This window comes from Amphiura filiformis, chromosome 1 (genome assembly GCF_039555335.1).
Source record: "Amphiura filiformis chromosome 1, Afil_fr2py, whole genome shotgun sequence".
In the NCBI taxonomy this organism is placed as follows: domain Eukaryota; kingdom Metazoa; phylum Echinodermata; class Ophiuroidea; order Amphilepidida; family Amphiuridae; genus Amphiura; species Amphiura filiformis.
In genome coordinates, this window is record NC_092628.1 from 46231536 (window position 1) to 46251940 (window position 20405).

The 20405-nt window shown below is 37.6% G+C and overlaps 1 protein-coding gene across 5 annotated transcripts in view; it reads left to right on the plus strand.

Annotated features, from left to right (window-relative positions):
* Positions 1-20405, plus strand: part of LOC140147786 (serine/threonine-protein kinase D3-like) — a 77239-nt gene that overhangs the window by 51612 nt on the left and 5222 nt on the right. For 3 of the 5 annotated variants that reach the window (XM_072169536.1, XM_072169551.1, XM_072169544.1), the window contains 10 exons: positions 498-705; positions 1891-1968; positions 7713-7941; positions 10725-10848; positions 11648-11725; positions 14756-15029; positions 16747-16881; positions 17628-17734; positions 18601-18762; positions 19876-19974. In XM_072169536.1, the coding sequence (XP_072025637.1) occupies positions 498-705; positions 1891-1968; positions 7713-7941; positions 10725-10848; positions 11648-11725; positions 14756-15029; positions 16747-16881; positions 17628-17734; positions 18601-18762; positions 19876-19974 (1494 nt within the window). The remainder of the gene's footprint in view (positions 1-497; positions 706-1890; positions 1969-7712; positions 7942-10724; positions 10849-11647; positions 11726-14755; positions 15030-16746; positions 16882-17627; positions 17735-18600; positions 18763-19875; positions 19975-20405) is intronic. The other 2 variants (XM_072169558.1, XM_072169565.1) reach the window with 1 other exon arrangement.

Sequence of the window (20405 nt, forward strand, 5' to 3'; positions counted from 1 at the left end):
AATGATGAGATAGGGACATCCTGGTCGAAACGAATAATGAGATAGTGACATCCTGGTTGAAACGAATGATGAGATAGGGACATCCTGGTTGAAACAAATAATGAGATAGTGACATCCTGGTTGAAACGAATAATGAGATAGTGTAGTGATTTTTGTAGTTGTTTACTGTTTGTTGTTTTGCACAATGATTACATTGATTTCATAGTTGCACCGTCGTTGGGCTATTCCAGTTGAAATCCATACACCCTATATAAAAGATATGACCTTAATCTCCCACACAGGGAGTGTGAATTTCAAACGGGGTTACCTGAATGAGTGGTTGATTCCATTTGAAAGCTACAACCCCTGTGTGGGCGATTAAGGTCATGTCTTCCTTAGGGAGTGTATGGTTATCAACTGGAAAAGCCTATTGATTTCATAGCTGCACATTCATTACTAACCCACCATATTATCATGCACACATCCTCATTCTGTTTCCTCTTCTCATCTCTCAATAGACATTGCTAGGTAAATCGGAGATGGTGAAAGACAAACGCTCGCCATCATGGAGCGGACGCCCTCTGTGGGTCGAGCGTGAAGTAGCTGGTCGTATCAAGGTCCCTCACACGTTTGTAGTGCATAATTATACCAAGCCAACTGTATGTCAGTATGGAGGCTGCAAGAAGTTATTAGTGGGATTATTCAGACAGGGTCATCAATGTAAAGGTAAGGCAATGTAAATCTTGCAGACATTTCTGGAATTTGATTTCCAAAATTCAGGAAATGGGGCCATAAAAAATTATCAGGAAATGTAGAAAAAAACCTTTAACCCCTGTCATAGCATATTTCCCGGACGAGCCCCCATAAATGTTCAATGACACATACTTAAGCACTTGGCCACCTGGGAAAGGGTCGAGATTGATTTTCAGGAAATGGATCTGTGTTGCTCATTTACATCCCTAGTACAGGCTAATAAAGTTACATCTGTAAGACGGTGTTCAGTAGAGTCCCATTTTGTCTTTTCTCAAGTTGAGTGTAAATTGAATTTTACAGTGGCAGATTTGAATAGTACGCTAATCTAAATCGGTGGGGCATATACACATGCTTAGAAGTATCGATTTGTCTGTATGCTGGTGAGTGACGCAACCATACAAATACACCAATTTGAATCTGCAACTGCGAAACCCACATATGATGTTACTCTTAATTTGGGTCGAGACACACTAGAGGTAACAACCTGATATATATCCGAGATATTCCCAAGTAACAAAGTTGTAGGACAGGAAGCCTTAAAATGCTGAAGTTGGTCACTGAAGCCGGGGGGTCACTCCCATTGTGGCCTGTACACCATCCGCGATAATCAACTTTTGAAAAGCACCCTAAACAAGGATTTAAACCTTGGCTAAAACAATACCCTAAACAGGGATTTTATTCCTTGCATCAAATTTCATACCCTAAATTTCATTTCCGCGTATTAGCAATATTGCAATTTTGCTACCCTTTTCCCCAATATTTCATGTTTTTGACACCCTAAACGCGTTACGCGCGTATCGTGCTTACCCACGAAAAACTACCCTTTTTACGCGTTTTCATTATCGCGGATGGTGTACAGGCCACAATGGGAGTGAACCCCCCGGGCACTGAGGACACTTGTTTACAGTGGAGTTAAGTATAGATATTGAAAATACCTAATTTTCACCTCCAATATGCACACACATTTTGAATCCGGAACCTGGTACTATTAGTGTTAAAAAATAAATTTAAAATCAGCACCAGTCCAGAGTGACCTTAAATGAATAGAGGATCATAAAAACAGACTCAAGTTTGAAGAACAGTTAATGACTTATTCAAGTTATGTCAATGTGTTGACCATGTTCAAGAACTAATTGTTTTTGTTTCTTTATTTGACAGACTGCAAGTTTAACTGCCACAAGAAATGTATGGACAAAATCCCCAAAGATTGCCTAGGGGAAGTGTCAATTCCAACTGGTAGGTATATACCTATAGTCTGTTTAGTGAGATGGAATATGACCTTGATTCAAGGTCATAACATGATCACCTTTGACACACAGAATGCCTTCTGGTAGCAGATAACAATAGTTCATTTACTACATGATTGATAGGTACAACATGTGATTAATGAAACTTGTGAATTTATAATTTCCTGTGTGAAATATACCGTCACTGGGCGGGAAAAGTCTCATATGTACTTTTGGCCATTGAACATGAATAAAGCCTTGTAGGTGTAGACTTTATATTGAAGAGTTTGCTTCATCCATGTTCAAGGGCTAAAGTACATGCAGGAAAAAATTCATATTTACTTTTGGCCCTTGAACATGGATAAAGCCATGTAAGTGTAGACTTTATATTGAAGGGTTTGCTTCATCCATATTCAAGGGCCAAATGTACATATGAGGTTTTTCCCGCCCAGTGACGATACATATAGCAGAGTGGTCAGTAAGAGTTCATGTTCCATTTAATTAAGCATCTATGACATCAAATTTCTTCATAAATATATCAAAGTTAATAGGCAATTTTTAGCAAGTGCCAATTAAACAGTACACCTGCCAAGTATGAAAAATCATACAACTGTTATAAATAGCTTTGCCTATTACTTTGGATAAAACGGACCTATTATCTGCTATTCTATTTGAAATCAACACACCCCTTATGGAAAACATGACCATAATCTCTTGCACGGGGAGTGTGAATTTCAAAAGGGGTTACCTGAATGGGTGACTCCATTTGAAATCTGCACCCCCTGTGTGGACTATAAAGCCATGTATTACGTAGAAGGTGTATCATGGATTTCAACTGGAATAAATAACCTAATTGACCTTTTCGGTAAATCCCATAAGCCTTTGCGAGTACACCTGAGAACTCGTCATTTTACGTCACACCGATTTGCAATGGGCAGTAACGATGATCGATAAACGGCATGCGTATCGGTGCAGATCGGCAAAGGCTTATGGGATTTACCGAAAAGGTCAATCGCAGCCAGAATTAAACTAGGAATGTTGCGTCTGACATCTTGCCAGTAAGACTGAATATGCGGTACGGTGCAGATTAGCAACAAATCATGTCGTGCATCTGCCCTAATGTCAGACACAACATTCCAAGTTAGTCTCTGGTGGCGATTTTAGTAATATTTGATCTTCATATTTAAGTAGAAGTTGGAGTGAAACACAAGAATGCATCTGATGATCTAACATAGTATTAATCACATTAGTTACCTGAAACAGAACCCATACCCTAAAATGTAGTTACTGTATTTCGTCAAATAGTCGCCCCCCCCTCAAATAAACGCTCCCCTCAAATAAACGCCCCCCTCAAATAAACGCCCCCACCACTTTTTTCAACCGAGATGTTGATGCTGATATTTCAATGCTATCATGTGTAGTAAGCTTACCAAGTTGCCCACATGGTCGATAATAGCGTCACTTTTTGGCGAAAATCTCGATTGGAAACCCGGAAAGTGAACTAGAAGTCAGTGTTTCTAGTTCATACATAATGTAGTTCGTCATTTTAACGTGAGTTTTAAGTTTACCTAATGATTTTAACAGGAATTATCGTTCTAAAATTGACCTTGAATAAATGCCCCCCCTTGGGAAAATGTAACACCCCGGGGTTGTATATTTGACGAAATGTGGTAATTCATTAATTAAAATCGGCATGTTGGTGTGCTGTAACTAATAGACTGGACTCCTCCATACCACTTGTGAACAATGATAAGCAAGTAGGTCAGCCTACGTTCACTGGAAAATTGCCCGGTACCCCAGGTCAACATAAAAAGTGGTAACCATGTGTGTTCTTCCTTTTTTCAAAACCCCCCTTTTCACTGATTTTTCATTGATTTTACCCCCTTTTTTGCCAAATCACTGACAAAATCAGGGTAAAAATACCCCTTTTCAAGGTTTTCAATGAGAAGATTTCCAGACACCCTTTTCAATGACTCCAAATATTTTAATATATTAAGTACAAAATGTGCAAGTATGAACATTACTTTGTGTCTGTTGTACTCCCAGATGATCCTGTGTTATTAACTGGGGTAATTACAATGCCTGTATACTGATTTTAATTGAAAATGAACCAAAGAGGAACAATCCCTCGAAGTTTTGTGTACAGAGGTTCCTTTAAAGTATTGTGGTACCCAAGTTTTGACACAAGACCTCAGGCTGCACAACACTATGGGTTGGATACTCAGATGCAACAGGGGAAGAGAAACAACGATACAAAATAAAACTTACATGCATCAGAATTCGAACAGAATTAAAAACCAAGGAAAAATATCACTCGGTCGGTCGTAGAATTCGCTCCAATCACTGCCAATGTTTCCGCAATGTTTTCAATTCACCACATGGAAAAGTGTATACGGCAGCCAAAACGGTTACATCTGACACCATCGATGTTCGCGTCGCTCATTCAGCTCTCTTCAAAACGTGCGGGAGCATACGTGCAACACCCACTAGACAACTATATCGGGAAACCGCCGTGCCAATAGTAAAAAAGCTGCCTTATGACGCTCTCGCTGTGACGATTGAGGGCGGAATCAATGAAATGCCAGAGGATGGAGGCTGAAGACTCGGGCTGAAGACATCGATCGAACGAACCTGTGAAATACCCCTTTTTTTTTAAATTTCGCGGAGACAATGCTCAGAATACCCCCTTTTTTCGCGATTTCGCGGTCCGCGATTTCAGTCAACAAAATACCCCTTTTCCGCGAAATTTAGAACACACATGGTTACCACTTTTTATGTTGACCTGGGGTACCGGGGAAAATTGTAATTCCTTAAACAAATTGTACAGAATACAAATGAAGAGGTCGGATGCAAAACACAATAAATAACCATTTTCAAACTTAATTGAGATTTGCCCACCAGTATGTGCCGTAAATATTGACACAGTACTTCAAAGATTCTGAGGTAAATTGGTGAAAAAATATAATCAAAAATAGTTTGCCCAACTATATTTGCCAATATCTGAACTTGAGGAAAAAAATGGATATATTGGTGTCTGCATCTTAACTTTTCTATTCTTTTGGATATGTTAAACAGAAATTTTGATATGGTTGTTACAAGCTGATAGCAGATACATTTTGTGAAAACTGAGAATACATTTGGTCAAGTCAATGAGCTTTTTTGTTGTTGATGACAGCTAATAGATATAGCTATTTGGATATATTTACAAGCACTCAAAAAAAAAATGTTTCGGCAACTCCTTAATTACATATATCAAGAAAATATTCAGTGGTGGTTTAGAAGTAGTTAAGACCAAAAGTTGATGTGACTGCCGAATTATTAATACTTCTTAAGATACGTACTGATGCGAGTAACATGGCAATAGCCTTTTTTATAGCAAGGCCAACAGTGCACTGTGTCGCACCCATCACAAAACTGGCACACGGAGTCAAAGGTGATAAAACCAAGCTGACTTCACAGGACATGGCTCAGTGGATCGCCATTCATATGTGTGTAGTTGAGTGTGATTGTTTTGAGAATTCAGACTTAATACAATATTTAGCCCCATATGTAATTCTATGGGAAATTGACCATATTGGATTGTAACCAGGGTCTTAGGCCTAAAAAAAAATTGTTTGATTGACGTAACATAAAAAAAAATTTAGGGTAGGTAGGTCGGGATTCTTTTTTCTTTTCTTTTTTTACTTTTTAAGCTGTAAATTTCATTTGATAAAGGCTTTGGAACTTTTTTTTCTTCTTTTTTTTTTTTTTAATTAATTAATTTTTATTTATTTAAAAAAAAAAAAAAAAAAAATTAGGTCGGACCTAATTTTAGGGTAGGTCGGGTTACGCCAATCAAACAATTTTTTTAGTTAGAAATTGAGAAGTGCCCGTCATTTTCACTAACCTGTCCAAAATTTGACACTGAAAACTTGACCTCTGCCCCTTCTGGGGGTTCAGTCAGTTCAAATAGCTATTGCTATCACCTTGGAAATATTAGACTGGTCTTGTTTTGAGTTCACATTATTTCTTCATGCATTATATTTAGAATTTAGCATTAATTTTGCCTGCCCCAGGAGCAAACTGCCTGTCCAAAATGACGGGTGGTAAGCTAACACCCTGATTGTAACTATTGGGACTGAACTGTACCTCTGTCATTTTCCCTGGAATGTACAAAGGGCGGTACTTTGATGAGCTTTTAGAGATTAGTGCGCATTATTGGCTCAACGCGTCGTCAACTGCGTTGGAGCACAAACAGGGCAAGTGAATTCTCAAATCGGTCGCTAAATCGGTATTGTACGCATGACTACGAGTCAGTGTATGAGTATAAGGGCATCAAGTATTTCTGATATGTAGCTCTGTTAAATCTGATATTAATAATATCTGATCGGACATTTTAGAAATCTGAGATTTCGCACTCTTTAATTTAGCGGGGAATGCACATATGAGTATCACTGAACGGTGTCCTGTGAAAGTAAAGTAAATTAGCCATGCAACGAATCTTACGCTGTGGTGTAGCTTCTATGCCTACGACTTGCTGCTTATCTGTACCTTATAGGCACTCAGAGTGTCTATCAGTGTGACTTAATTCGGTACAAACATTGTACAGTGGCTTTAAATTTCCATGTAATCTTCCAATTGACAAATGTCAAATAGGCACTCAGAGTGTCTATCAGTGTGACTTAATTCGGTACAAACATTGTACAGTGGCTTTAAATTTCCATGTAACCTTTTAATTGACAAATGTCACGTTTACATAGTGGAAAATTTGTAATTCAAATCAATTTCATTGTAGTTGCTTTTGTTTTCATACTCTGGATTGTAATTGCAAAAGTCACATTTTAGTGATATACCGTATATTCTCTATATAATTATACGGTAATATCAGGCATGAGAATTTTCAGGCTTTTGCCTGAATTCTGGCTATTTTGTTGTCGAAATTTACGCATTTTTATTTTTTTATTTTTCAGCCTGTTTTGGGCCTTTTTAAGGACAAATTCACATGTTTTTTCAGACAGTTTTCAAAAAAGCCATTCTCATGTCTGTAATATGAAAATTATTTTGCTATTCAACTGGACTTACTATTTTTGATGGCTACGGTATCACGCCATATCCATGAATGTTCCTTGGATTGATATGATTGTTTTTTCCAAATTGAATTCAATTACAATTTGCCAGCGTAAATGTGATAAATGTATCCGGTACATTTTGTCGTGCATTGTTATTGTCCTAATGATATATTGTTTTCTTTGAAATGAACAATATTGCTGAAGGAGTATAGAGGCTTGATGTGTTCTTTTTATCCTTTTAATAACATACATAGAATTTGTACATATAGTGCACCTTAACACAAACTTTTTAGTTTCCTTATTCATTGTGTTTGTTTTTTGCACTTTGAGCTAACGCAGGCCTCAGATGTTGTGTCAATATGCTGTGCTTTAGCGAGTCTTTTGTTTTTATTGGTTTTTTGTTTTCATTTAGTTACCATGACAACTGACAATTTATTCATTTGTATTCCTGCACTTTCTGTCCCTAATCAATAACTTTCTAACATAGTGTGATTAATTTATCCTGCACATTCATCGACAAAATTCGAACTATTTGCACTTTGGCGCAATCCAAATTTTGCCGAGAGATATCTTTCTAATTCACCTGTATTTAGTTCTGCAAAGCCTGGTGTGGCGTATCACCTTGCACCAAAGTGTGATTTTTTGGCACATTATTTTTTTCCCGCAAACAAAAATTGACAAAGAACCTTATGTCTTGGCTCGCTAGATCATGATTTTGATGACATCTCAGTCCCGTCGTTCGCATCCGATCGCGATAGCGACATTGTATCGTCAATCTTGTCCTTTGGAATAGGTGATAGAGACCCGGAAGATCAGGAGAAGTTCAACGAATCTGACGAGAACGAGGTCGAAGATAGCGATACCGTGTCCAATCAGGAAAGCCCGGAGAAAGAAGATGAAGAGGTGGATGCACGAGTGGGAGTTAATGCCCTCAGGTAAGCTTCAGCTACTCCTGTTGAAACCATATACACCCCCTATGGAAGATGTGACCTTAATCTTCCACACAGGGGGTGTGAATTTTAAGTGGGGTTACCTGAATGGATGACTCCAAAATTCGCCTTTTGCGATACAACTTTAAAAGTGTGGTGCAAAATTGCGATACCACATTGTACTGACTTTGTATTGATTGTCTGGGACTGCACTTCAAATTGTTCTGCGTCAGATGAAATCGCACCACAACTTTCAAAATGGGGCACAAAAGTGCACCCCAAGGTAAAAAAATGAATTAGAAGACTGCATAGGGGGTGTATGGATTTCAACTGGTATGACCTTGATATAAATTTGCAATTAATTGACCACTGTGTCGCTGTTGGCTGCGTTTGGCTCTGCTAACTCCAATTAGGGGAGCAGAAAACTGAAAGGTAAGCTAAATGATTTAATTACGCTTTCAGTTTTCTGCTCCGCTAAATTGGGGTTAGCAGAGCCAAACACAGCCAACAGCGACAAAGTGGTCAATTACGAAAATTGCCTATACCGAACAAGTTCAAAGGATGAGGTCTGTCAGAACTTTTTGGAGTTTGAAAACAAGTTGACAACGGTTGATAGCAAATGCTGGACTCTTAAAACAATTTGAAATTAGTAAGGAAAGTGGAGACAAAATTTGAAAAGTGGACACCATATTTTCACGGAACATGGTGATGTTCTTATCCTATGGTAAATTTGATGCAGATTTAACGTCCCCATTCACTGACATTTTAAAAGGACTCATGTTGGCAAGTATGAAAAAGGTTGGAAAAATGTGTTATTGTAAGGACCTTTCATCATTGATTTCATATTTTTATATAGTCCATTAGTAATATGGGTATTCACTATTGTAGACAATCCTATGTCTGAGTGATGGTGGATTAGTGCAAATTGATATGTAGGTTATTGTTATAGTTGTTTATTGTTAAATATGAAAATGTTTTAGATGTAGTTAGAAAAGTTGTAGTCCCAAAGCTGCTATGTGTCATCATGACCCAAATATCATGTCTGTCGTTTGTAGGTTATATTGGGTTATTCCATCTAAGACATGACCTTAATCTCCCACACAGGGGGTGCATATTTCAAATTTTAAAAAAAGCGCCATGATTTATAGTGCACTATGCACAGGCACAACACCTAGACGTTGATCCACAAGCCTCAGCACACTTTACAGGTTGTCGCTGACCACTACGGCCCCACATCAGTCCATCAATCAGTTAACAACAATGGAGTCGCCCATTCAGGTAACCGTTATTTGAAATTCACGCTCCTTGTTTGGAAGACGAACGGTCATGTCTTCCATAGGTGTGTATGGATTTCAAATGGGATCTAGCCCATTTTGGATGATAAGAATGTATGGAGTCATTTCCATGATAGGATATCCTCTACTGGTATATCTGCCTACACTAATATTGTTTGATAATAACTTTCACAAGAACCACTTTAAGAATTAGATGATGATTTGTTCTTGTACCTGCTGAATTAGTGGCGTAGCCAGCTTTTCAAGACTGAGGACAGGGCACAGAATTGCAAATGTACAGACGGCCTCAAGATTTCACCACATTTTTAAAGGTTTTTTTGGGGGGTTATGTCTGAACAAAGCATTAACAGCTGCTATCAGTGTGATAGCGCTGATGGGTTGGCGCCCAAGATGGTTGTTAACCTCCCGCTTGAAGCTCAGTTGATTCTGGTCGGAGGTAATTGGACCAGGTAGAGCATTCCATAAGTGAGCTGAGGATGGAAGGAATGATCTCTGGTAGCTGACCATGTTGTCCTCCGAAATGTCAGTCAAACTGCCCAAACTTGAATTTTAAACATACATTGTACCACCAGTCGGGAGTATTCTTTTACTGCCATGCGGCGGAATGGGCTATTCCATTTAAAATCCATACTACCCCTGTGGAAGATTTTGGAAATATTTTCCACAGGGGGAGTATGTTTTCAAATGTAATTTGGTCAGAGGTAATCATTTCTAAACCCATACTCCCCCTGTATTATGACTTTACCTATATCTTCCACAACTGGAGTGAGTATTTACAAGTGGAAGTTACCCAATTGTCTATTCTATTCAAAATTGATACTCCCTCTGTGGCAGACTAAATCTTCTACAGGGGTAGTGTGGATATTAAATGGAATAGCCCAATGTACCGACTGATCACAACACACTGATAGGTCCCCTTTGGCTACACCACTGGTCATTTCATGTCCAAGGAAAGTTGTCTCAAAGCTTCCTTGTCAGAAATTTGACATTTGCAGATTTTTATTTTTATTTGCATTTATAATATCACAACAATTTTTTGACAGGCGGCTTTAAATTATAATGGACTCCAGCGTAAAAAAAAATCATTAAGAGTTTCTATAACATGACATGCACAATTTTTGTAAAGTATGTGGCAGCTTTAAAACAAACTCAGGTATTCGTTTAATGTTGTTTCAACAATATTTCTGAATTACAGAAGCATTCATTAAGCGCTTTCAATAGGAAATAACATTGCGTGGGTTGAAGTGTCTGTGGAGACCGAAAATGGATTCATCCATTCATGTAACCGCATTTGAAATTCACACCTCCTGTGTGGGAGATTAAATGGAATAACCCAATGTAATGGGAAAAAAAACGTCAGAAAAATGTTGGGATTATATACCGGCTGATTCAGTACATGCAGAATATAGAGCAGATGATTTGGTTTGGACTGGAGCTGTACCTCTTAATCGCATAATTTGTTATCGCTTTTATTGTTCACTCGTTTCTTTACAGTCCCGTTGAAAGTAACAACATTCCTCTGATGCGAATTGTGCAATCGGTGAAACACACCAAACGAAGAAGCTCTCAAGTGCTAAAAGAAGGCTGGATGGTTCATTATACTGACCGGGATAGTATGGTAAGTCGTGTAAATTGTCTAATTGCTCATAGTTGGGTGTCGTGCATCGAGTGTGAACACAAAAGCGATAAACAGTGGCCCCTGATTGATTGGTCAACAATCATGACAAAAAGAGAGTTTACTCATTGGTCATCATGCGCATTGAATTAAATCATGTTTATTTCACGACAATCGATCCATGTTTGGCCAGTCTAGTATCAACTTGAAAATAAATAAATACAAAGTAATAGAGGTGTCATTTGACGAACTGAGCAGTGATGCCAACGCCGTGCCTTAGGAGCACAATTGGGCTACTTGGCGATCACTTGCTGCTACTCAAAAAAGCATGCCGCTACTTGTCTAAAATTGGGCTACTTTTGCCAGTCTCAGGCCGCGGCAGTAATTTGATGTATTTTCCTTTCAATTTAGTTGATTTATAAAGGTGTTGAGTCTTTAAAGCTCCAAATTGAAATTACAATGGGTTTTGTGACCATTGATCGGTCAGTAACTTCCCAGTAAGTACCGGAAGTTTTAAAGTCCGCCCAATTGGGTGTTTTGCGTTCTAAATTAGGGTAAATCCGCCCAAATATCCGGTATTGGGCGCTTTTTTGGACGCTTAAAAAATTGGGCTACTTGAGAATCTTTTACCGCGGCCTGGCAACACTGGAACTGAGGTGATGTATCATGCTGGCTGCAAATGATTCTGGGAAGGGTAAGATGTCTTAGTGTACCAGTCCCACATGTATAGTAATTACTGCCTCTGCTGATGTTTTGTCATTGAAATACTATTATCAATAATACTTTTTCTGTGTCATTACAGCGCAAAAGACACTACTGGAGAATCGATACCAAGTCCATTATATTGTATCAGAGCGAGAATAGCACTAGGTACTATAAGGTAAGATCAACAATGTCCCAAAGTGAAAATTGTCTGCTTTTTGTATTGCAAGTGAAAACTAGTTCACTTTTGGTCATTTTATCAAAATATTCATTAAATACATCATTTTATTTTGTCACAAGAAAGTAAATTCGATTTTCGACCCTTTAGCCGCAAGTTGAGAAAATGTCGTATGGATTTTATAAAAGTATAAAGTCTGAAATTTAATAAAAACTTATTTTTTTTGGGTCCATCTAGTTGAAATATTGAGCTACGGGCACCTGAACAGCGCCCTCACGAATTTCGGCCGACAATTTCACCTCTTTACCAATTCCGAACTTGATATTATTCCGACAGCCTGTCACTAATTTACAATCAATTTGAAACATTTTTTGAACAGATTTTTAATGTTGAGGTCCTACTCTGTTGTTCTCATAAAAACCAAAATGATTCATTTAAATTTAGTACCCTCGAGAGGCTGATACATTTCGCTCAGGCGCTATTTTTAACCGAACTATACATGGTTACACCAAATGCGGAAGGATTTAGTGTTGTGTCCCCCTTCTAAGGAGCAATTTTTTTCCCCTTTATTTTTGTTAATTTTTTGAAAGAATAGACATTAACGAATTTCGGCCGACAATTTCACCTCACCAATTCCGGCTTTGATATTATTCCGACAGCCTGTCACTAATTTACAATCGATTTGATACATTTTTTGAACAAATTTTTAATGTTGAGGTCCTACTCTGTTGTTCTCATAAAAACAAGCACGATTCATTTAAATTTAGTACCCTCGAGAGGCTGATACATTTCGCTCAGGCGCTATTTTAACCTGGAACTAGTGTTGTGCCCCCTTAATGACTCTGTGGGAATCAATGAATGTTCTTATCATGTCTTTGTAAAAGCAAATCTTGTTACCAAAATCATTATTCACTAAGTTGCAGGGTTGTCACTAGACTGAATTTAGTGCCGGCTAAATTTCCATGATATTTGTCCAAAATACTCTCATGGGTCACTTTCCAGCTGTTTTTTAGGGTAAAAAGTACAATTTCTCTACTTTAGTGCCGGTTGGCAAGTCCTCCAATTCCCTTGAGTGCCGGTTGGTCTGCCTGAGTGCTGGTTACTACCGACCGGCACCGACCAGTGTAGTGACAACCCTGCTAAGTTGTTAATGGATATTGTATTGTTATAATACCTGTCCCCTAAGATAAGATGACGGAAGTCTCGGCTATGGAAAAGGCCTGATTTGGAACATGTCTGTACTTGTATCATAGAAAAAAAATTAACAGTTCTCATTGTGGATGAAAGTTTTAAACTAACATTACAGTTATATGGTTTAGTAGACGTCATCAAAATGATGATGATTTACTTAATATGGAAATATATGTTGGCAATCTTAAGGGGAGGCGATCTTTTGTGCGTAACTATAGAGGGCCAGGGGATTCACTCTATCATTATAAAAAAATGTTTGAAGAACTCAAAGAGCCCTAGGAATAAAAATTGAAGTGTAATTTACGCCAGATACAATTTCTTTTAATGACAAAAATGAATTTTTGTAATCGATCAAAAGCCAAACGTTTTATACCAATTTTGAATTTAGCCTGAATCCGTAAATATGGCACCTCTCGCCCTTTTTTGGTCAAGGCTGTTTTTACCATTATGCAGCGAACCATTGTTGAAGCTATTTCACATACATGTTCAAAACACTCTAAGGAAAGAATGAGGCCATATACTGTTGAAATATTTTTTGTTGATTTCAATGATAATGTCTTAACGTCAGAAATTTTAAGGTCAAATTCCTAAAATCAAAACAAAACATTGCGACGCAGATATTTCCAGACTTATGCAATTTCATCATCGTATCAGAGTCTTTATTATTTGTTTGAGGCCTTTTCCACACGTTCGTGCTATATATGCTTAAAACGGCCAATCTATCTTTACAAAATGCATCATTTTTATGTAAATAAAAGGCTAAAGATAGCATTATGAGATTTATATTTTATTATTACACTCCTCTGTTCATCTGCCTCCGTGGCGAGCGGTAAAGACCGGACTGATAATCAATGACGCTGTGACTCGTTGGTTCGAGTCCCATCGAAGCCTGTGGAATCTTTTTTTCTTCAAAATTCATGATCGCATTCCAAAATGAGTAACATGTCAGTAAATCGTGTATCGTATCCTTAACAGAAGTAGCATTAAATTGATCAATCAGCCAATCAGTTTATCAAGCAAGCAACGTAATTGAAATTTTACGATTTGAAGAATTATTTCTTCTAAAATCTGATTATTTGAATTGACATGCAATCAGTCTGTCGTATGATTCATATATATAATTATAATTTTATTTCAGCAAAAGGAATAATATTTATAATACAAGCAAAACAAATACAAAAGTGTTGTCAGCAGAGGCTGTAGAGAAAATTCATTCACGGAGAGCGTGACATGCCACAGACCCTTTATATGAAACATAATTAATTTTAACAGCAAAACTAAAAGATATATGTCAATAAGAAAGGAAAAATACAAAACAAATAAATTATTGGAAGTCGAAGTACAAATCAATTGACTGAATTAAAAGAAATCAATCAAGAATTTAGCCCAGGGAAGTAAGTTGATCAATAATGCTTAAAAAAGATATTGGTTCTACCTTCATGTAAAGCGTTAGTCATCGAATTTTAAGGTTAGGTTTTAGGGTTATTGTTAGGTTTTAGGGTTATTGTTAGGTTTTAGGGTTATTGTTAGGTTTTAGGGTTATTGTTAGGTTTTAGGGTTATTGTTAGGTTTAAGGGTTATTGTTAGGTGTTAGGGTTATTGTTAGGTTTAAGGGTTATTGTTAGGTTTTAGGGTTATTGTTAGGTTTTAGGGTTATTGTTAGGTTTAAGGGTTATTGTTAGGTTTTAGGGTTATTGTTAGGATTTAGGGTTAGGATAACGTTTAAGGCTAGGGGTAGGGTAATGTTAAAGGCTAGGATTAGGTTTATAAATATTTCATGATACTCACATGAGGGTAATGTCACGATATTTTTATATTCTTTCCTTTTGAATCATTTAGGAGATTCCCTTGTCAGAAATTTTGTCAGTGAAACCTCCGAAGGGCACCAAAGAGGGCAAACCGTCACATCACTGCTTTGAGGTGCGATCAGCGAAGACCACCTACTACGTGGGCGAGAACAAAGAGGTTGAAACAGGCAAAGTGACACCGGAAGAGGCAGAGGGTGGCATCGGGATGATTGTTGCAAGAGATTGGGAAGCAAAGATCAAGCAGGCACTCATGCCAGTTACTCCACAGCAATCTGCTGCAGGTGTTAATAGTGCATCTACACCTCGTAAGTTGGCAAACTAATCATTCCCCCTGCCCCATGGCTGTTTGATGTGATCATTTATTAATTTTTCAAACAAAATATCATGGACAACCCAATTTTAGGCTTAAACAGCTCAAAGCGATATCATGCTAATGTATACAGATGCTTTTAAGTCATTTTCAGCTTTAAATTTTTCCTCTTTTACAAAATTATTCACTTTTATACCATTTGTTAAAGCTTTTCGGATATAAAATGTATCTATTTATGACAAAATTGGTGGCGCTATTTAGTTACTGACAATTACTCTTTCAAGCTTTTAATACAACCAATTTCTTTCATTTTTTGATGAAATATATTTATAAAATTTCTTTGCTGCTTGTTTTAAAGGCAGTATTGGTCACTTACCCCTTGCAAATTAAGAAATATGATTTAGGATAAATAGCGCCATCTATAGTTTGCATTTAGTTAATAATGAAGGCAATTATATACATCAAACAACCGTGGCCCCCAGATAGAAAAACTTATTGTTATATGTATCGGTCTATGCTTTACGTAATTTGAATGATCATATCACATATGGACATCAGTTCTGACATTTGCATGCAATGAAATGATAAAATAGCGACAAGAAAAAATGCTTCTAAAACAAAGAGTACAAAATGATAACAGTCCGCCCTTGCAATAAATAAAAATCATTTTGTAACTTTTTAGCCTAAATTATCATTATAACTGGGGGTTTGTTTGCTTTGATATATTATATAATGTATTTGGATGCTTCTCAGTGACATAAACAAACTTTAATATATATATAACTGAATATTATCCATAATCCTGGAAAATATGCTGGCACACTTTGCCTGTCTTTTGGTATATCTCTTCTCCCCCCCCCCCTCCTCAATTCAAAGTCATGTTGTCAACAGGTCAGTGAGACCTTCCAACATTTAAAGATGGGGAGTGGGGAATGGCGAGACACCTGGGAGAGTCTGTGCTTCACATATATTGTAGGTATCACAGGGAAACCTCGGTTAACACATTTGTTAGTCAGTCAAAATGGCCTAAACCGGCAATACAAATTTACATTGAAATTAAAAAGAAGCTTTTTAAGAAGGAAACCTTCATAAATATGTTGTCTATACTTCACTTGACCCAAATATATGATTTTTTTTTGGTGATGAGAGACTCAACATGGAATTTCAGAGAGATTTTGATAGCAGTTCCATTAAAAAAGGTGCTATCGTCATGAGACTAAGATCTAGAAACACCCCGTAATGCTGTTTTGGGGAATTTTGCTAGGAGAATCTTTTTGATGAAAGTCAATCTTTGACAAGATGTAACTTTGCTACGGAAAGTGCTATGACAAAAAGGTTTTCAGTGTTGGCTTTCTTTACTCAAGGGCTTTAATTTGATATATAAAATGATGCAGTTTGATGGCAAATTTGAATTCACCTGGCATACCTATATATTGCATGCATATTTGCTCACCTCTCCCAATTTTGATTGGGCATGCATTTCAATTGTTTAATACAGCTGTTTTCCAGGATTGCAGCTCCAGTTCATTTTAGGGGACATCATTAAAATTGGAATTATTATATGTCACTTCTGTGCATTGCAACATAACATGTCCAGAGAGAGGACTTTCTAAGCTTTAGCTATACTAATACTATCTAAAAATATAGTGTGTATAATTGTCTGTGCCTTCTATCCTGTTCAAGTGGGTTTTTTTTTTATACTCTCTTTATAGCAGCCTCAACTACGGAGAATGGAGAGCACTATATCCTTCAGGAGGCCTCTAAAAAGGAATCTGATATCAGTCAACATTACCAAATATTTCCGGATGAGATTCTAGGCTCTGGGCAGTTTGGCATTGTTTATGGCGGTAAGTCATCAAGAGTCATCCGTTGCGTATCGCTATGATTAGATTGAGGCCACAGAACCCAAGAGTTATTGGTAGCATGTTGGTATTTCAAATAGCAACTTCACTGGATTGTACCAGGCCAAATGTGCGTATCTATGAGAAAGGTTCTTAGCCCAAGTCTTCACATACATAAATGACAGCCAGTGAAAAAAACAATCACTAACCATCCAAGATTTGAACCTGGGACCTTTGGATCACCAATACCTCAATACCTCTTTCTAAGCTTCTTAAATGAGAAGATAATAAAAGGACGAGTACTGAGCTGAAGGCCTATAAATAATAAAATCACTGCTCTTCTCCATCCAACTCCTTATTTCAGTTGGTAAAGCATCGGTCCGGTGATCTGAAGGTTCCAGGTTCAAATCCTGGATGGCCAGTGATTTTTTTTTTCACTGACTTGTGTTAAAACCTTTCTCAGAGTTGATTTCCCACATAGGTCAGCTTTGTTTCTCCACCTTTCTGTCATATAATTTTTTGTGCCATGCAAAAATGTAAATTGCAGCAATGACAGCTCACAGTTTACAAGATCTGGATCTGGATCCGGATTGGTTTCTGGTACTGGATTTCATCAGAGGTTTTGATCTTTAAATCCTAAGCTTTATCCGGTGCAAAAAAAGTTCTTGGAGCAAGATACAATCGTTCACAATGACATTGAATTAAACCTGCGTATTGACTATCGCTAATCATGGTATTTTTATTGACTGCAGGAGTTCATCGAACATCAGGCCGGTCTGTGGCAATCAAAGTTATTGACAAACTTAGGTTTCCAACCAAACAAGAAACACAACTCAAAAATGAAGTGGCAATTCTACATGTAAGTATCAACATTCAAACAATTGATCCCAATCATTGAAATTATACTGCTTATCTGTGGTGCAGCAGGCCTCAAAGCATAGCTGGGAGGACAACTTAGCATTCCGTTGTATGTGTGTATGTGACTGGGTGTGGGGGTGTGTGTGCATGTTTATTGGCAACTGAGGAAACACACAAGCCTTTTCACATTCAAACTGTGGACCTAGCTACAAAACAAACACCATCATCGGTTTGCAGAGGTCGGCAGTAGGTCCCAATTGCATGCCAAATGCATGTGAAAGATAGGGCCACTATTATGCATTCATAATATACAGACCGCGGTTGGTATGCATATTTCGTACTGTGAGTTGTATACACACCCCAACACACTAAAAATCTTGCCATTTTGGTTTGGCGCGGTCAGCGATTAAACATTAACTCAAACATCCTCTGTTGACTGGCAATACACAATGTCTGTCTTTGTCGGCAGGCGTAGGTAGGGGTGTGTGGATGTGTATAACAAAACTGTTAATGGGCATATTTGTGCTTCTAACATATATACTTATGCCAAACAAACCTGGTGATAATAATCTTTGGGCAGGGGGTATCTGGTGAGAGTAGCTAATTGACTTCAAAAGTCATCCAGGGGTCAAATGAGGTCATTTTTGATTTAGGGAAAATTGGCCAGTCTTTGAAAATCCACACTTCCATATCATGTGTGGTCAATGTTAACCCACAAACGGTTAATTTTCAAAATTGCTCCAATTAGGCTCAAAAGTTGGTGGACATAAACATGACGAGGCCTTCTCAACTGGATAACCTTTACTGATAGCTAACCTGGTATTAATGGTAACTGTTTAATTTTGTTCGCTTTCTTTTCCTTTGCAGAAAGTTCGTCACCATGGTGTGGTGAACCTGGAGCAGATGTTTGAGACACCGGAGCGTGTCTTTGTTATTATGGAGAAACTCAAAGGAGACATGTTAGAGATGATTTTATCTAGTGTTAATGGTAGACTCAATGAGAGAGTCACAAAATTCCTCATTTCTCAGGTATGTAGCGGGCACTTAAAAATGCAATCTTTGTGGTGAACATGTCTATTTCCTGTCTGATTAGGCCAACAAAAAAAAGGGTTTGTCTCAAAGCTCACGAGAAATTTAAAAACAAATGCGAAATGCGATTTTTTAAAAAAAAATTTTTATTCCAGACTTTTTTTCATGGTATTTTGAGAAAAAAGTCTGATTTTCGCCGAATTTTTCTGGAAAAAACTTTAAAAATTTTTTTTTTTGAAATAAAACAAATTTCCGCATTTGTTTTTTGTCAAATCGTGGGATTTTACAAACGCGCGCGCAAGCTTTGAGACAAACCTTTTTTTTTTGTTGCCTTACCCAACTAAGCTATGTAAATAAAGATGAATTAATGCATGGCTCGACTCTTCTCTCCATAGATTAGCTTGGATTCATTTTGATTTACTGATAACAGTTACAGTACTTTTATCATGTTAAGCTTTATATAATGGATACAGTAGCAAGCATGAGAGTAAACCTGCCAAGACGCAGCATACCCTTGCAGCACTTATTGTCTGAAAATCATTAGAAGTTGTCTTCAATTGGACTGCCAGACTTTAATTTGTCCCAATGGCACAAATGTATTCACAATACTTGTGTTTGGCTTATAATTGGCAAAGACTCCTCATAATATCGTGGATTGACGTATAAAATCTTTAGAATGGCGCACACCTAGTTGGGCGCAGCACCTACGCTTACCGATGTGCGCTGTAACAAAACCCGAATCATTTTTGCCGAATTTAAACCGAACAAAGTATAAGCCATTAGATGATAGATCCCTGCTGACTATATGCCAAAGTTTACTAGTACTTGATCAACAAAAAGTCGTCATGTCTGTTAGAGCTTGTTAGATCTCAATGACCCATTTCAGAGATGCCAACCCTCCCTATTTTAGAGGGAGGCTCCCTATTTTTGGAAACATTTTTGCCAATTTTGACACCCAAATTTGACAACCTCTCTATTTCTGGCAAGTTTTGTGCTTTGAAGTTGCATGTAATTATGAAAACCTCCCTATTTTTTTTTCTTTGAATCCTCCCTATTTGCTGGATGTTAATGTTTGCATCTCTGTCATTTGTTCATTTTTTTTTCTCACCACAGATTTTGATAGCCCTGAAATATCTTCATATGAAGAATGTAGTACACTGTGACCTGAAGCCAGAAAATGTATTGCTATCCTCGGATGGGGATTTCCCTCAGGTATGTAAACACCATTTTTGTATTCTTTTCAACTTTTTTACTTAGTGGGCTCGTTCGCAGTATGTGTATGCTAAAAATGATGACCCTGGCCTCGTTTGATAGTTTCTTCCACATGGTTTGATGAATTTCAATGGGACTGGACATACAAATATGTTCAAAAAGCTTCACTCATCCATGTCCAGAAGTCCGGATGAATTTTTATGGTACTTGCATGGATCGATCTTTTGGTTAGGGGAAATGTAGGGTGGTGTGGAATCTGGGGTCAAGGTCATTTAGGGTCAAGTGTGGTCATTGTTAATTTAGGGCACCAAATGTAAACATTTTGTTATTCTCCCTCTTCCCCATACCGTAATGGATTTCAATAGGACTTGGACACAAACCTTGGGTACAATGTGTGATGTCAATTATGGATGTCATTAGAGAGCATTTTA